At 47.8% G+C, this 15,614-nt stretch overlaps 1 protein-coding gene across 1 annotated transcript in view; it reads right to left on the bottom strand.

The window, feature by feature from the left end:
- The window catches only part of LGI2 (leucine rich repeat LGI family member 2), a gene marked incomplete at its 3' end in the record, with an annotated part of 28,606 nt that extends 13,226 nt beyond the window's left edge, over positions 1-15,380 (bottom strand). Inside the window, exons 1-6 of the mRNA XM_080697663.1 lie at positions 14,964-15,380; positions 13,031-13,102; positions 10,320-10,391; positions 8,298-8,369; positions 2,253-2,324; positions 1,179-1,348 (exon numbers count right to left, since the gene is read on the bottom strand). Coding sequence (XP_080553789.1) covers positions 1,179-1,348; positions 2,253-2,324; positions 8,298-8,369; positions 10,320-10,391; positions 13,031-13,102; positions 14,964-15,157 — 652 coding nt within the window. The 5' untranslated portion in view covers positions 15,158-15,380. The remainder of the gene's footprint in view (positions 1-1,178; positions 1,349-2,252; positions 2,325-8,297; positions 8,370-10,319; positions 10,392-13,030; positions 13,103-14,963) is intronic.
- Between the last annotated feature and the right edge of the window lie 234 nt (positions 15,381-15,614).

The following is a 15,614-nucleotide window of genomic DNA, read 5'->3' as shown; positions in this document are numbered from 1 at the left end:
ATATTTTTATTTGGAAACAGGGTCTCTTAAGCTAGCGAGGCTGGCTTCAAACCTGCGTGATCCTCCTGTCTCCGCCTCCCAAGCGCGGGGATTACAAGCGTGCACCTCCACGTCAGGCCTCTTTTTATTCTTGAAACAGAGCCTCAGTGAGTTGCTAAGGACCTCCCTAAGTAGCCGAGGCTGTCCCTGAACCACCCCCGGCCTAGCTTTTGCTCATTTGTTTGAAGAGTGGCAGCAGATTCTGGGCTGAATGTGACATTTCATCCCTGGAATTTGGGTGTCTTTTGAGTTTCTGTAACTATTTTCTGAGAGTTCTCTTCCCCATGGCTTCCCCTGACATGCTTTGTAGATACCAACTCTCAGCCTAAATGTTTATTTTTGTGAGCGTTTATAAAGCAGGTTTCATGCTGTGGATTGATCCTCTCTCCTTTAAAATCTGGCCTTAGAAGCTCTAGAAACTTCTCCTGAGCCTTTCATATGGAGATGCTCACCTGCTCCCTACCTGCTGTGTCTGTTGAGGCAGCTGGTATTTTAATTTTATTCTATGACCTGAAAATACATATAAACTGAAACCCTGAGGCAGGCCCTAGAAAAACAAAATCAAATTTCCTTTATGTTTTTTTCTCTCAATGTTTTTTCTTTTGACGACCAGTTGCTGATTTATATTTTCTACTTTGCCACTGGTTATAATTTGCCTAGTTATCTCTTCTTACTTAGAACTACAAAAGTAATTTCTAGATTTAGAAGTCTGGTATTAATTAAATTTCCAATAAATAGCACGTTACTGAATCAAGAGAACAGTCACGAAAAAATAATTCGGGCCTTTGGTTTTCCGTGAAACCAAGACTGACTTGAAGCCGGAATCATGGGTTTATCTTTTTATCTGAAAGAGGAAAGAAAAAGAAAAAGAGCAACCTGGGAGAGATGTGAATGAATTTTGCAAGGAATCAAAATTAAAGCCAATGCAGTGAACGTAACTCCTTCCATACTATTGAGATAGTTGGTTAACCACATCGCTTCGTTTCTTTTACAGTGCTTAGACTTTCCCTAAAACAATATTGGTAGACAAATTCCATCTTGGTAAACATATTCACTTTTCCTTGTACCCTGTAGACAGTCGATGAGAATTGCAAAGAAATGATTCTAAACAGCCGTCTCTGGCGACAGAGGTTGAGTACCTGTAGTCGTGCATTCGTAGTCGAAGCTGGTCACATCGTTGAGCTTCTTCTCTTGATATTCTGGTGGCCCGATACACAGCACATCGGAAACGGTGGAGTTTGTCATCTTCAACCATAGATACAACCACTTGGCTTTGCAGTCACATTCAAATTTATTACCCCTTAAATCCCTTTTAAAAAAATCAGAGAGACAAGTCTTAGATGTTTTGGTAGTGATTCTTAAAAAACTCTAAAGTGTAGTTTTTAAAAAAAAAATCACATTTCATGTATCCTAATTCTCTTAGTGTGTGTGTGTGTGTGTGTGTGTGTGTGTGTGGTGCTGGGGATTGACTCCAAAGGCATTCTACATCCAAGCTATATCCCTAGCCCGATTTTTTTTATTCTTTATTTTGAAACAGGGTCTCACTGAGTTGCAAAGGGCCTTTCTAAGTAGCTGAGAACCTGGATCCTCCTGTCTCAGCCTCCCAGATGCTGGGATTACAGGCATGTGCCACCAAGCTGGGCTCCATGCATCCTAATTCTTATTGTCTTTATTTAATGTGTTTTGGTGCTATGATTTTAACTGTATAACATACAGGCATCTCCCAGAGAAGACATATCACCATCTCTCCACAACCCCCTTGAAATGGTCATCATCTATAGTAGAAATGGGGCAGGGACGATAGGACAGCCTCCTCACCCAATGTAGGTTCTCATGAACAAACACAGGATGCAGACAGCTTGCACAAACACAACTAAAACTTTTAAGATCTTGTTAAACTATACCCAGAAAGAAGTGATAAACACTAGAAGATAATAAAGCAGGTGGATCCGCTGTTTGGAAGAGTGAGGACCTCCGACCCAGCTAGCCTACTTTGCCATTGGCCTGATGATATATTATCATTATAATAATTATAATAATGATATATTGTCAGATGACAAGATCCAGCACAGTACAAACTACATGCTGTTTCCCAGAATGCACTACTTCATTATCGATTTTGGCTACAGCATAAAAGAAATGCAATACAAAAGCAAGATATGATTAACTGGGGCCCTGTGACAAGCACACACAAATGTAATTTCATTACTCACAATTCAATCAGAGAGTCCAGATCGCTGAAGACATCCCTTGGTAGTGCTTTAATGTGGTTATTGGCCAAAGAGCTAGAAACAGAAAGTCACATTTTGATGCGGTTATTATCTGCACGCTGGTTCATCGTGAAGTCCCTTTAAATACAGCTAATGACTTAAAGAGAGTTCTCAACCTCCTTATCAAAATGTGGCTCAATCCTTGGCTTTGATCGCCAGCAATAACAGACAGAAGTTCAATTATGCCAAGATAACATTATAGACGCTGGATCACAATGTAAGCATTTTTGTTTGGGTTTTCCACACAAGCATTTGTTAAGCTGCTTATGCACGTTGTTCACCCTCAGATGGCTTTCTACATTTTGGGAAATAAAAGCCAAAGTCCCATGGCTGGGCACAAGACCCTCCCTGGCTCGGATTCCTCTACAGCTCACCTATGAGACCGCATCCCCCACTGCTGGGATCCAGCCTCCAGGCCTCCTCACTATTCCTCAAACAGGCCCCAGGGCTCTGCACCTGCTCGCCTGCCTGGATCCTCTTCCCTCGCCCCATAACCACACGGCTCACTCTACCTCCTTGGGTCCATCCTCAGTATCGCCACTTCCCTGACCTCTGCACATCTCTTGATCAACCCTGACGACCATCAGTAATTAATTATCTGTTTACTGGCTGTGTATCCTCCCTACATGTAAGCCACAGGCCAGGGTGGCTGGCTCTGAGCAGCCGTGGCGAGACCCTAACACTGGAGTCTCACATGCCATCAGAGGGACTTTAGCTTTTATTCCAAGGACTGTTTGTCCATGGCTGTATCCCAATCCCTAAAATGCAGGATACATGGCTGTATCCCAATGCCCGGCATACAGTAAGTTCTTGGTAAATTTTTGTCCAATGAATGAATTAAGCACTGTCATCATTAGGTATAAAATGTCCCCTAAAGAGTTCATTTATTCTATTCAAGGTTGATATAATGGAGCCCTGAGTGTTGTAACCCCAGCAGTGACTAAATCCATTGAAATGAATTAACAGGGTGCGGCTGGAGAGGTGGTCCCTGGGTGGCCGACCTTGGGGATTACATATGGCTCCTCCTCTCCATACTCCCCCTCTCTTGCTTCAGTCTTCCACACTGGGAGGAGCACAGCCCACATGCTCTCCCCCTCCTCCTCTCACCGCCATGCCCTGACGTCCACGGTTCCCAGTCTCACATGGACTGAACCCAAAACTAAGAAAATACGTCTTCTTACTCGTGCATTGCATGGTCAGGCCTTTAGATCATGGCTGTGAGGATGCCGACTAGAGCAAGCACCAAAGTAAAAGCAAAGTCAGAAGATGCAGTTCTGTGCCAAGACGGCTTCCCAGTCGTCCAGCTGAGTGAATTCTATCACTTGTGCCTCTAAAAAGGGCGCAGTGAATGCTCCTTTACATGAAGATGCTGGGCTCACTCTTAAGGATAACATAACCATATCTCAGTGTTTGGGGAATGACTGGGTAGAATCAATTTCATATTCTCATTAGCAAAGGTGTTTGAGAAGCCACTCTGCATGTTTGTTCTCAGTGCTGAAGCTCTCCCCAGGGTGCCCTCGCCGCTCCCCACTTCCAGGCAGTAGACCTGTGAGGGCGGCACCAACTCCTGCTGATTCAGGATCTTGCAGGGCCCTACTGCGTGTGTGTCTGTGCGCATGCGCACAGTGCAGGAGCATTGTAGAAAGATCCCAGGGGCCAGGCGTGGTAGCGCACGCTTGTAATCTCAGCATTCGGGAGGCTGAGACAGGAGGATCATGGTTCATGGACAGCCTCAACTACTTAGTGAGGCCCTTTGCAACTCAGTGAGACCCTGTTTCAAAAACTAAAAAAAAGACTAACAAAAGAAAATAGGGCTGAGGGTGTAGCTCAGAAGGGTGATGGCCCTGAGTCCCATCCTCAGTACTGCAAAAAAAGAAAAAAAATGGAAAAAAAAAGATGCCAAGGGATTTAGACGATGTACACCCAGTCCAATGTTTCCAGGCACTGTGTGCTAACGGGAGTCAGCCAAGAAATGAATGCCTACTCCATTTTCTTTTATTTGTTTAAGTACAAAAGGCACAGCATGTAATTGATAAACATGCAGGCAATTCAGCACCAACCTCTTTAAACTATATCTGAAATCAGCTGTTCATAGGATCATAATGATTGATCTGAGAAAGAAGATTAAAGGAATGCGTGTTCCTCCCTAGAGTCTGCTAGAGGGGCAGAGAAGAAAGTTTGAGCCCTTTTTTTTTTTTTGTTTGTTTTTTGTAGTACTGGGGATGGAACCCAGGGGCATTCTACCTCCCAACTATACTCCCAGCCCTATTTTTTATTCTTTATTTTTTGAAACAGAGTCTCACTGAGTTGCAAAGGGCCTCACTAAGTATTAGCTTGTGATCCTCCTGTCTCAGCCTCCCAAATGCTGTGATTACAAGTGTGTACCACCAAGCCCGGCTCCAATTTTAATTCAAATATTCTTGCTTCAAGCCAGGTGTGGTGGTGCACGCTTGTAATCCACGCGCTTGGGAGGCTGAGACAGGAGGATCGCGCAGGTTCGAAGCCAGCCATATTGGCTTAAGAGACCCTGTTTCCAAATAAAAATAATATAAAAATAGGTCTGGGAGTGTAGCCTGGAGGTAGAAGGGTTTCCAGGAGCCTCAGTAACACCAATATATATATATTCTTGTTTCAAGATATCAGCTGAATATGGGGCAACTGGTAGTTTCAAAATTATGTCTCTTCTCATCCAGGTTACCAGAAATGAACTAAAATGCAATCGTCAGTACTAGTTTACCTTTCTTTCCTTAATGCTTTATTTGTACAGTATTACATGAGTTGGAAAACCGGCCAAATGTGTAATCAGACTAAACACTCTGGAAGTAGCTTTTTGACATTTAAAATAGGGGGTGTTTGTAATGTTTAAAAGAAAGGGTGTTAGCTAATTAAACTTTAATTATTGAGCTAAAAATTAGCTAACTGAAAGTTATTGTAGTGGAGAGATAAGAATACACGGAATGGCTAAAGCCCAGAGCTGCGCAACGCTCAGCAACTGTTCCAAGCCTGCAATTTAGATTCCAGTGAGCAGAATTATTTAGATGATTATCCACCCCACAGACACTAAGTGCTTAACATTTACTTCATTTTGTCTACAAATTCATGGCACTTACTTCATTTCTAAAACTATTTAACAGCTCCGTGTCCCTTGGGCATTCTAGGACTGCTGGAAAACAAGTGTCCTAGATTTTAGTTACAGATTGGCACCACTCCTCCAACGCTCTGAAACCTGATCTGCGTTTCATTACCTGTGAGTGTGCGTCTACAAGAGTTGGAAAAGTTCGCAAAAGGCAAAAATCAGATATTTAATTTAAAGAAGCAAATTTTAGGCAGGGACTTCCCTCCACACAGGAGTGGGCTTGAGAGCAGATGTCTTCTCTTTAATAGAAGGGAGGAAGAGCGGTTCATGCTTCAAATGTTTTACTAAATGCTATAATTTTGAAATACAACCTGGAGGACCTGGAGGAGCCAACTCTAAAAGTCAACAGACTTGCCCAAGACGTAGAGGGCAGACACAAAAATCCAACTCAGCATGAACACCGTGTGTCCACCAGCGAATCAGAAAGTGTGTCCTGCTGGCTCGGTCCTGGGGAAAGCAAAGCTAACAGAGAATCTGCACGGGTCCTGCCCGCATGGAGCGTCCCACTCTGCTGGGGAGAGAAAACTCAAAAACGGAAACAACAGTGACCAGTAGGATCAGTGTAGACAGTGACGTGGTATGTGTGTGTGTGCGCGCGCGCGTGTGTGTGTGTGTGTGTAGCCCAGAAAGGCTTCATGGGAGGGATGGAACTTCATCTGTACTTAGAAGGAAAAGAAGATTCCAACCAGAAGAAACAGCACCCCAGGCAAGAGAAAGGATGTGAGGGAGAGCCCACACGAATGGGCTGGGCGTGCACAGGGGTGGACCTGGGGGCCTGGCGCTCTGAGGACGTTCAGAGCACTGAGTCTGGAAAGGAGGAGCAGAGGGAGCACTGCAGGCTTGCTGCAGGCGGCACTGCTCACTGAGCGGAGCCTGTTTCCCCATGCATCCGAAGGACTCTGGACCTGGTGAAGGATTCCCTTATTTCTTCTGAATTTGTGCTCTCCGAGTGTTACACAGAGAAGGTACCTCTTAGACACATGCCCGTGTAACACATGAAATAACAAATGCCTAAGCGTGCACATATAAATATGACAGTTATGTCCACACACAGGTATATGACCCTTGTACTCACAGGCACACATGCACAAGCACATGGGAGTATCTATGCACAATACCTGCATGTATGTACCCTCCTATTAACCGAGGAGCAGTAGTCATTTGGGCAAATGACAGCTTCCAGCTGGACTAACGCAGCCAGTCACATGGCTTTGCTTTAGGTTTGTAATCTGCGAGAGCTCTCGCTCAAAAACAAGGCCCCTCATTCCTGACTTCTGGGAACCGGGCTCAACTGGCCTCAGCTGTTCTTGTCCAGACGGCCACAGCTGTCCTTTCAGCAGACCCTGTCTGGCCACCCAAACCACCCAGGCTACTTAGCAGTCCATGGGGAAAAATTGAGACTTCTTATAGAGCAGAGGGACGGACAGATGTTATTTATTGATGATGCTGCCAACCATATCTTGAGCATTTACCATGAATGGACTGGATGCTCTGCAAGCCAGCATTGCTAGCCTGTTACATGTAGCAACCCTCTAGAGTCATGCAGTCATCCCCATTTTAAAGGTGAGGAAACTGGGGCTCTGAAAAGCCAAGACTAGTAAGTGATTGCCTGGAGATTTGAACCCAAATCTGTGAGACTCTAAGCCTGTAATCTTGGCTTCTTCAGGCACATGGTAATTTGATGGCTAGGTTAAATTTGAAAAAAGCCACATCTTTTATAGAAAGACAAGAAAACCCGGAACCATAATGCTGATAAGAATCTGACACTCCTCTTCAGTATGAACTGTGTTGATCAGGATGTTGGGGTCCCCCACGTTGCGGCCTGACTCCCTCCCCTACAAACTCAACCCCGGCAGAGCTTTTTCTTGGTGGCCATCCAGAACCCAGGGATCTCTGCCCTTGGCCGGTGTCAGCATTTGATGCAAATGGTTCTGTCCCTAGATGATTACATTCACACTGTATGGTCAGGGTTACACCCCAAGGTACCACCATCCCCGCCCTGCCCAGCGCCCACATGCAAAGCCCTCCACTTTCCCCAGTTCTCTTTTTACTGCCGAATGGTTGACTGTGGAGTTGACACGTTATCTTACGCAGACACAAATAGATATCTTGCAAATAGAACCTGGTTCCCAGCTAATGAATTACTCTCACCAAGACAATGACTATTTGTGCATTTTCATAAACACAGCCGCTATTTTTCCCAGTTTTATAAATTTGCTAAATGTGTGTACTTGCCTCATTTTGATATGCCAATTCAAATCGATTTGTTTAATTTTTTTGTCTCCAGAAAGCTATTAAGGAACCAGGGAGCTTAGCTGAAGCCGCAGATTAATCCAGCATAAAAGAAAAAGTGATTTGCATTCAAATTAGAGGGATCATGAAGATGTCTCTATTCCACTTGGCCCTAATTCTAAGCCTCCGCCTGACATCCTTCAGTGGGTCCTAGGAGCCTCAGCTTTGAGATCCATAAAATGGGGCAATAGATATTATCACAGAAGATGAGGAGAAGGCTCCCCAGACCCCCAGCCCTGCACCTGACACCATATAGGTACAAGATCCATGTCAGCGCCCTTCCCATGGCCCCCAGCAAGCTACAAAGCCTTGGAGAGCTTCCTAGTTCACGTGGTCCTCAGTGGCCAATCAGGATGATGGAGAAGACAAGAAAGCCAAGCATGTGGTATTCACAATGAACAAGGTCTGATTGACGGTACAGGAACCTCCTGGACAATGTGGAAATGAGTTTTCTTCAGGGAACGTTACAAGATAGAAATACCAAGGACGAGAGACAAACCGGGGTGAGTGAGTCTTACTCTACAAATTAAGGGGCTGGCGACATTTGTTATAGGACTTACAGGTGAGTCAGGTCACGGAGGCCACGGAAGGCATTTCTTGAAATGGTTTCTATTTTGTTACCTTCGATGAACCTAAGGGGGGAAAAATAGTATAATTCAAATGAATCGCCTCTGCCTAACGTCTCTAAAAGATGATACCAGTATGGTTTTGGAGTAAAATCAAAAAGCACTCATGAATTATAAAACCTCTGAAGCCTAAGTTAGTTACACGGAATTCCACCTGGGAGCTGGGCGTGTGTGCAAGAACACAGGCACGTGAGCGTATCTCTGCACTCCTTCTAGGAGCCGGAGAGAAGCCTTCGAGTCCAGCGCTGGTGCAGCGGGGTGGAATACGTACTGTACGAAGACAAGAAATTCTCATATCTCTGCAAGACTGGACTGCTTCCAGAAACTTGGCTCCGCGGTTCTCCGTACATTTCACAGTGCCTGGCTACTCATGCTTTTGTTAATGCCATGGTGCCTCGAGGGGAGCACATTGTTTTTCATCTCCGCATTAATGTTTTTGCTGAGGGAGAGTTCCATTAAGTGTGTTTTCCAGCAACCTTGAGCTTGTCACATCCCTTCCCATACTCTGAGCCTTAAATGGGTGACAGGGTAGGGATCCTTCTGGTTCAGAGCTGTACCACCCAGAAGCAGGATGTATAATCAAGTCGAGCAGGGGCTCCCCGTTCCTTCTCTGTACTATATTGGAGTAGGAATCCTTGTGCACACAGTCTCACAATTAGAACTCTGGTCACGCTATATTCTCTCTGTGGGAAAGACATGGTGTGAATGTACCCTGCCCGTTCCCTCGGGGCACAGAGAACTAAGTGTTAGTTTATGGGATCATGTCAAAGGGTCTTCGGTGAGATGGTCCCAAGAAGAGGTGTTGCCACATCAGTGAACTGGTTCTCGATTCTCACACTGAGTGCTTACTGATACCTGGCTTTAAAAAAAAAAAAAAGTCCAGAGTCTCTTTAGCGAGACTTGCTAAAGAGCATAAACTGGGCTTGTCAGCATAAACCGACAAGCTCATTTCCTCCCCAGCAACCCAGCCCGCGAGATGAAGAGCCCATCAGAGGAAACCCATGGTGGTGTGTGCTCTGACACAGCCTGGCTGCACACAGCACCGAACCTGAGTTCTCTCCCATCGTGCACACTGAACGAGCAGCGTATACACACACCTGGAGAGGGAAGTCCTGCAGGGACATCATGTCCCAAGACCCCAAGTCAACAGAGAGTTTTCTTATGCCCACATAGGTCTAGAATCACATCTACCTGTTAACCTCAAATAAGCAAGTCGAGACAGGGCTTTCAAAACCCCTCTGGATGCTAATGGAAGTAATCCCTTCTGACAGCAGGATTAACATTATTACAAACTTGCCCAATAAATAGATGAAGAAACTTGAGGGGTGGGGGATACAAAAGTGAGAAAAGACGAACATCAGAACAAGAACTTATTGCTTATTGCTAAAAATAAGATAAGATAGAAAAACAAAGACTGCACATTGGAAGAGGGAAAAATAACTCTTCTCCTTTTTATTATCATCTTTTCAGGGAAAAAGAAAACACAATTAAACCCTCAGCTGAACTCACAGGAAATACTACAAGTGGGATATGTGACAGCTCAATGAAAAGCATACAGTTGTACCCCAAAATAGGGAAACTTTGTTTAAAAATAAGGAGCCCTCAGAACCCTTCAGCTCTATTTCCAGCTGATCAGCAAATCCATGCCTAGTTATGGGAGGTAAAAATATCCAACGCAGTTTCCAATTGTGCTTACTCCATGACAAATTAAATGTCACCAGAGAATGAATGAATATCTTTCCCTCTTTGTTTCAACCCCCCCCCACTTGATCCCCAGCCTCCTCCTGTCCCAGCCTGTTTATAAGCAAGTGAGCTACCAAAGGTCAGCACTGAGAAAAGCATGGGGCTTGTCCATCCCTTACCACTACCACCCCAGAGATGCTGCCCAGACCCGGACGCAACCTGGCCAGCCCACTGACATACCCAACACTCCCAGACAGACAGACCGCCACTTACAGGTACTCAAGATGGAAAAGTCCAGCAAAAGCATCATCCCGGATCACCGTGAACGAGTTAGAGTTCAGCAGCCTGAAATAAGACAGATTCCAAGGCAGAGATGTAAAGCTTCACCACGGGGTGAAGCCATTCCTGCTTCTTTTCCTAGGTTCGGATCTGTAGGTAAGCGTGGGCCCTTCTCAGCATCAGGACCACCCAATGGGTCCCAGACTTGATGCTCATGGACCGCTGATGAAGACAGTGGCCAGGGGTTTTCTGGCCGTCGCTAATACTCCACCCCTCTTGCCCTGGGACGAGGGGGGTCTCAGTAAATATGAACTCATAACTGTTACTTGAAAACATTATGATACCAGTCATAACTAAAGAGCCAGTGAATGCTTTATGATACACAAGCGATTATGGAGCGCATAGAGTCACGAAAGGATCTTAGTCCAACTTTATCTTTAGAGAAGTTTGAGCCCAGAGAAGTTTGGTAACTTGGCCAAAGTCACACAGTAACAAAAAAATCATTTCTACCACATTATACATTCCCATGAGAAACAAAAAATAAAAAAAAATTAAGAAATCTTCAGAAGATTCTTTATCACTATGTGTTTTTTTTTTAAATACTCTTATTGGCATTGTTATCGTACATTATAGTGAGATTTCATTATGGAGTAATTTGCTTTTTTTGGGGGGTGGTACTGGGGTTCCTGGAAGCCCTTCTACCTCCGGGCTACACTCTCAGACCTATTTTTTTTAATAGTTTTTTATTTGGAAACAGGGTCTCTTAAGCCAGTGAGGCTGGCTCCGAACCAGCGAGATCTTCCTGTCTCCTCCTCCCAAGTGCGGGGATTACAAGTGTGCGCCACCACACCCGGCTCATTATGGAGTAATTTTCTACTTGAGTCACTACTTAAGTCCATTTGGAAGAAGTATATATAGTCTATACAGTAATTCCTGAGGCCTATTTGACAAAAGAATGTCTAAAATTGAGCCAGGCATGTTTGTAATCCTGGCACTCAGGAGGCTGAGACAGGAAGATCACAGTTCATGGCCAGCCTCAGCTACTTAGTGAAACCCTGTTTCAAAATAAAGAATAAAAAATAGGGCCGGGTGTGTAGTTCGGAGGTAGAATGCCCCTGAGTTCCATCCCCAGTACCACCAATAAATAATTAAATTTGTATTTCTGTTTCTACCATTGTATAGAAAGTTTACTCTAATTCTCTGATTACAATTTGAAAAGAATTCTGATTTTTAAATGGCAAGTACAATGTTATCAGTAGGCATAGAGCACTTCAAGAACAAAAATATCAATAGTATGTTTATTTAGAATGAATAGTGAGCTATATTTCTCTATAGCTTTCTGCAACTCATTGCTTACTTTAATTTCAATTAAATTCAATTTAATTTCATCTCAAATTTAAGAAACGAATATAATAAAGGGAAGAAACTATATGCTCATGGCTTTGCCTGTAACTGATGTGCTTTGGGGGAGTGGGTGTTCTCTTCATTAGTAAACATTACATGATCTGGGCTACTAGCACTCCAGGATACACACCACAGAGATTTCAGCATTACTCACCAAGAGAAGCTGGGACGGGTATGTAGCTCAGAGGTAGAGCACTTTCCTAACAAGTGTGAGGTCCTGGGTTCAATCCCCAGCACAGCCAAAATAATAATAAATAAATACACAGAGCCAGGCATGGTGGCATTCACCTCAATCCTAGTACTTGGGAGGCTGAGGCAGGAAGACCATAGGTTTAAGCCTTAGCAACCTAGTGAGACTTAGCAAGTCACTGTTTCAAAACTTAAAAGGGCCAGAAATTCAAAAGTAGGTAGACTGCCCTTGGGTCCAATCCCTAAGATCAAAATAATAAATAATTTTTTTTAAAAAAAAAAGAGGAACTGGGATGAGGAACAGTTAGGAGTGTGGGCTCTGGGCCTTGGGGCAGAACCCTGGCTCTGTGATTTGGGTCAAGTAATTTCACTTCCCTGAGCCTCAGCCTCCACATCTGTCAAATGGGAAAATAAAAATGAAGAGATGTATGCCTATGAAGCAAATAAATAGCCATATGCTGCCTGGCTGTTAAAGTGCTCCATAAACTAGAAATGCTCCTATCTCCAGGGTAGGATTAAAAATTTAAAACGTAAGTTCCACTTATTTATTTATTTATTTATTTATTTATTTGCTGAACTGGGGATTGAACCCAGGGGCATTGTACATTGTACCTCCAAGCTACACCAGCCCTATTTTTTAGTGTTTTTATTTTTGAAACAGGCAGGGTCTCACTGAGTTGTGAAGGGCCTCACTAAGTAGCTGAGGCTGGCCGCGAACCCTAATCTTCCTGTCTCAGCCTCCCGAGTACTGGGATTACCAGCGTGCGCCACCACGCTCCGCTTCTAAGTTCCTTTTAAAGTGAGATGTTTGGAGAACAATTTGTTGAGGCAAAGTTCAGGTCTGATCCATGCAATCGCCTGCCCAGTTGCAAGACTTGGGAGTTAGGATCTACAATAAAGTCGTGGAAGAAAGCTTAGGCTGAGGTCAGGATAGGAACCTGAGCGAGGGGCTATGGTGCTTGGCTGAGGACGCCTCCGAGCCAGTTAACACCAAGAGCCAGACACAGCCTCCTCGGGAAGAGAGGAAGGACTGACACCAAAGAGACACAGACCACCCTTCAGGCCCGCACTTCAGGGACCCCCACTCTGCAGAGAGAACTTTCCATACTCACAGTAACTGCAGGGAAGGCAGATGGGAAAACATTCGGTCCTTGATTTCTGAAAACGTTCCATTTACTAGGCTCCTACAGGCAAAAGAGGGACAAAGCAAGGCCTGGGTTTCTTTTAAAAGCGCCGGACAGGGTGGTCAAGGGGCTTCATCCTCCACCTGGACTTGAGACACTTCCTCTCCAAAGCGAGGCGCAGCCCAGCTGGCCAGCTTCTTCCCAGGGGGAGGGAAGGGGAGCGCAGAGCCTTTGGCCAATGCTTTTGATCAATAGGAAAAACTAGTCTGGAGACTAGAAACCTGCTCCATCGGCCTGGCTCCCTTCACAGACATGAGCTCAGCCAGCCCCAGTCAATCCCCTGGCTTCCTCCACTTAACTACAGGAGCCCCCCCCCCACTCCTGTAATGTAACCGAGTGATGACTTCACCCCTGCCCAAGATTCTGTTTGTGCAGACACAAAGTTAATGTTGGCAGATGGAACTCCAGGGTAGGATTAAGCATTCCCCTTGGGAGCACATCTCTGAAAGACATTCAGTGCACTTCTGATTAAATGCACCATGAAAGCCTTGGGGGAGAACTCGGAGACACCTGAACTTTCTGTGCGGTGGGAGGCGGTGCCATCTGCCAGCCACGATGGTCAACCCCGGGATAAGTGGCTCCGCTCTCTTCAGCCCCAGGTTCCCTACCCTTCTGGCCACAGCAGGACCTCAACACTTTTCTTCCGTTAACATGCAGCTCAATTAAGCGACTGCTGGCTTAAAGGGCTTAACGAGGGGAATTCTAATTTCTAGAATCCTCCGTGTCACCTGACTTAACAACAGTAAGAATCAAACAGGCTCTCTGATCCCCACCCCCCAAACCAGACTCCTCTAACTTCCTATAAATGCAAACGAGTCACCCCCCACCCCTACCCCAGGCTCTAGGGTCCAGACCTCTGCCCTACCTCGGATGAGAGGCAGAGGGATATCATACTGAGCAGGTGTAAGCAACCATCACCCTTGGGACTCCCCGCCCCACGGCAGAGGGTTCCCAGCACCTGGGCCTGGGACAGGAATCCTATGACACAACCAAGAGTCCCTTCTCCAGCCCTGTGACAGCCAGACACTTGACTTCAGGGGCAGTGAGGCCACATATTGAAAGCATCTGTTGGCGGGTGGACAGGCCAGGTGAAGCCCTTTCTGGCCCTTCACTCCAGCCAACAGCCAGTGCTGCAAGCCAGGGGAGAGGAGGCCCTCCTGAACTCCGGGCAGAAGTCGGCCTGGCCTCCCACACTTGGCACCAAGCCGACACCTCGCATGCCTCTAGACGCTGCCAAGTCCTCTGTGCCCCTCCGGGCCACGTGGGGCGGCCCCTGCCCTCGCAGAGGTTGTTGCCTTCCTAGGATCTTCCCAACCTGCAGCGTGGACAGGTCGGGCGGAGGCCACGGTGCCAACCTCCGCCGGGCAGCGAGGCCTCAACCATCCCAGTCTGCACTCTATCCAGTCCCGTTCAGCTGCTCCGGTGCAGGTCCACACGCCCAGGACCCCACAAACACAAACAGAGCCTCTCAAACTTTACCGCGCCCTGAATCTTCCGGGGATGCCAAAGGGAGGCAGACCCGAGGATCCACTCCCGACCCCCTGCCTCCCTGCGGGCCTGGCTCCTGCCTGGGTACCAGCTCCCCCAGGTGGATCTAATGCAGGTGGCCCGCGGGCCACACTTTGAGAAACACTGTCACAGGGACCTGACTGGGTTCCCAGGCTCTAGGGCTCGGGGTCTTTCCGTCCCCCCAAAGGAGGGGGGCCGAGGCTCCACCCAGGTCCCATAGCGCGCCCCCACCCAAAGCCGAGACCCGGGCAGGGGAGCGGGGTCAGGTGTCTGCCCGGGCGCCAAGAGGCAACTCCCCGGCGGCGGCGGCGGGCCAGGGCGGGGCGGGTGGGGGTGGAGGGGTCCCACTCACAGCGAGCTGATGTCGCCCGGCACGATCCTGGGCACCCAGGAGGAGCCCACGCAGATGATGGACTCCTTGGTACAGCTGCAAGTGGCGGGGCAGCGCGCCAGCCGCCTCACCTGCGCGCTCGGCGGGACCAGGCACGCGGCGCCCAGCAGCAGCAGCAGCCCCAGCGCCCCGCCGCCGCCTCCCCGCAGCGCCATGCCGGGCCCCCCGCCCCGACCCCCGCCGCTCCGACCCGGCGCCGCTGCAGACCCGGCCGCCGCTCGCTGCTCGGCCGCCGCCGCTGCTGGCGAGGACGCGGGCGCCGCGGGTGTGGGAGGCCGAGCCGCAGCCGAGCAGCATGCTGGCCGCCACCCCCACTCGGCGCCCCCCCACCCGAGCCCGGGCTGCTGGGCGGCCGCCGCACTCGCGCCCGCCTGACATCAGCGCTCGCCCCGCAGCCCGCGCCGGCCAATGAGTCGGGTCCCGGCCGGCCCGCCCCGCGGGGGAGGAGGAAAAGTTGGGGGGACCGCGGGGGAGGGGCCAGCCCCGACCGAGACCCCCGCCCCCGGGAGTCCGGCTGAGCAGCAAAGGAGCAGAGGCCCACAGTCCCCCCACCCGCCGCAGGGAACGTGTGGGAGATGCTGGCGCCTTTCAGCGGGGCCCCAGCGTGAGCCC

Source organism: Muscardinus avellanarius (assembly GCF_963383645.1).
Source record: "Muscardinus avellanarius genome assembly, chromosome: 6".
Taxonomy (NCBI): Eukaryota; Metazoa; Chordata; class Mammalia; order Rodentia; family Gliridae; genus Muscardinus; species Muscardinus avellanarius.
Note: the sequence above shows the minus strand (reverse complement) of the source record. Positions and strands in the feature narration are given on the sequence as shown.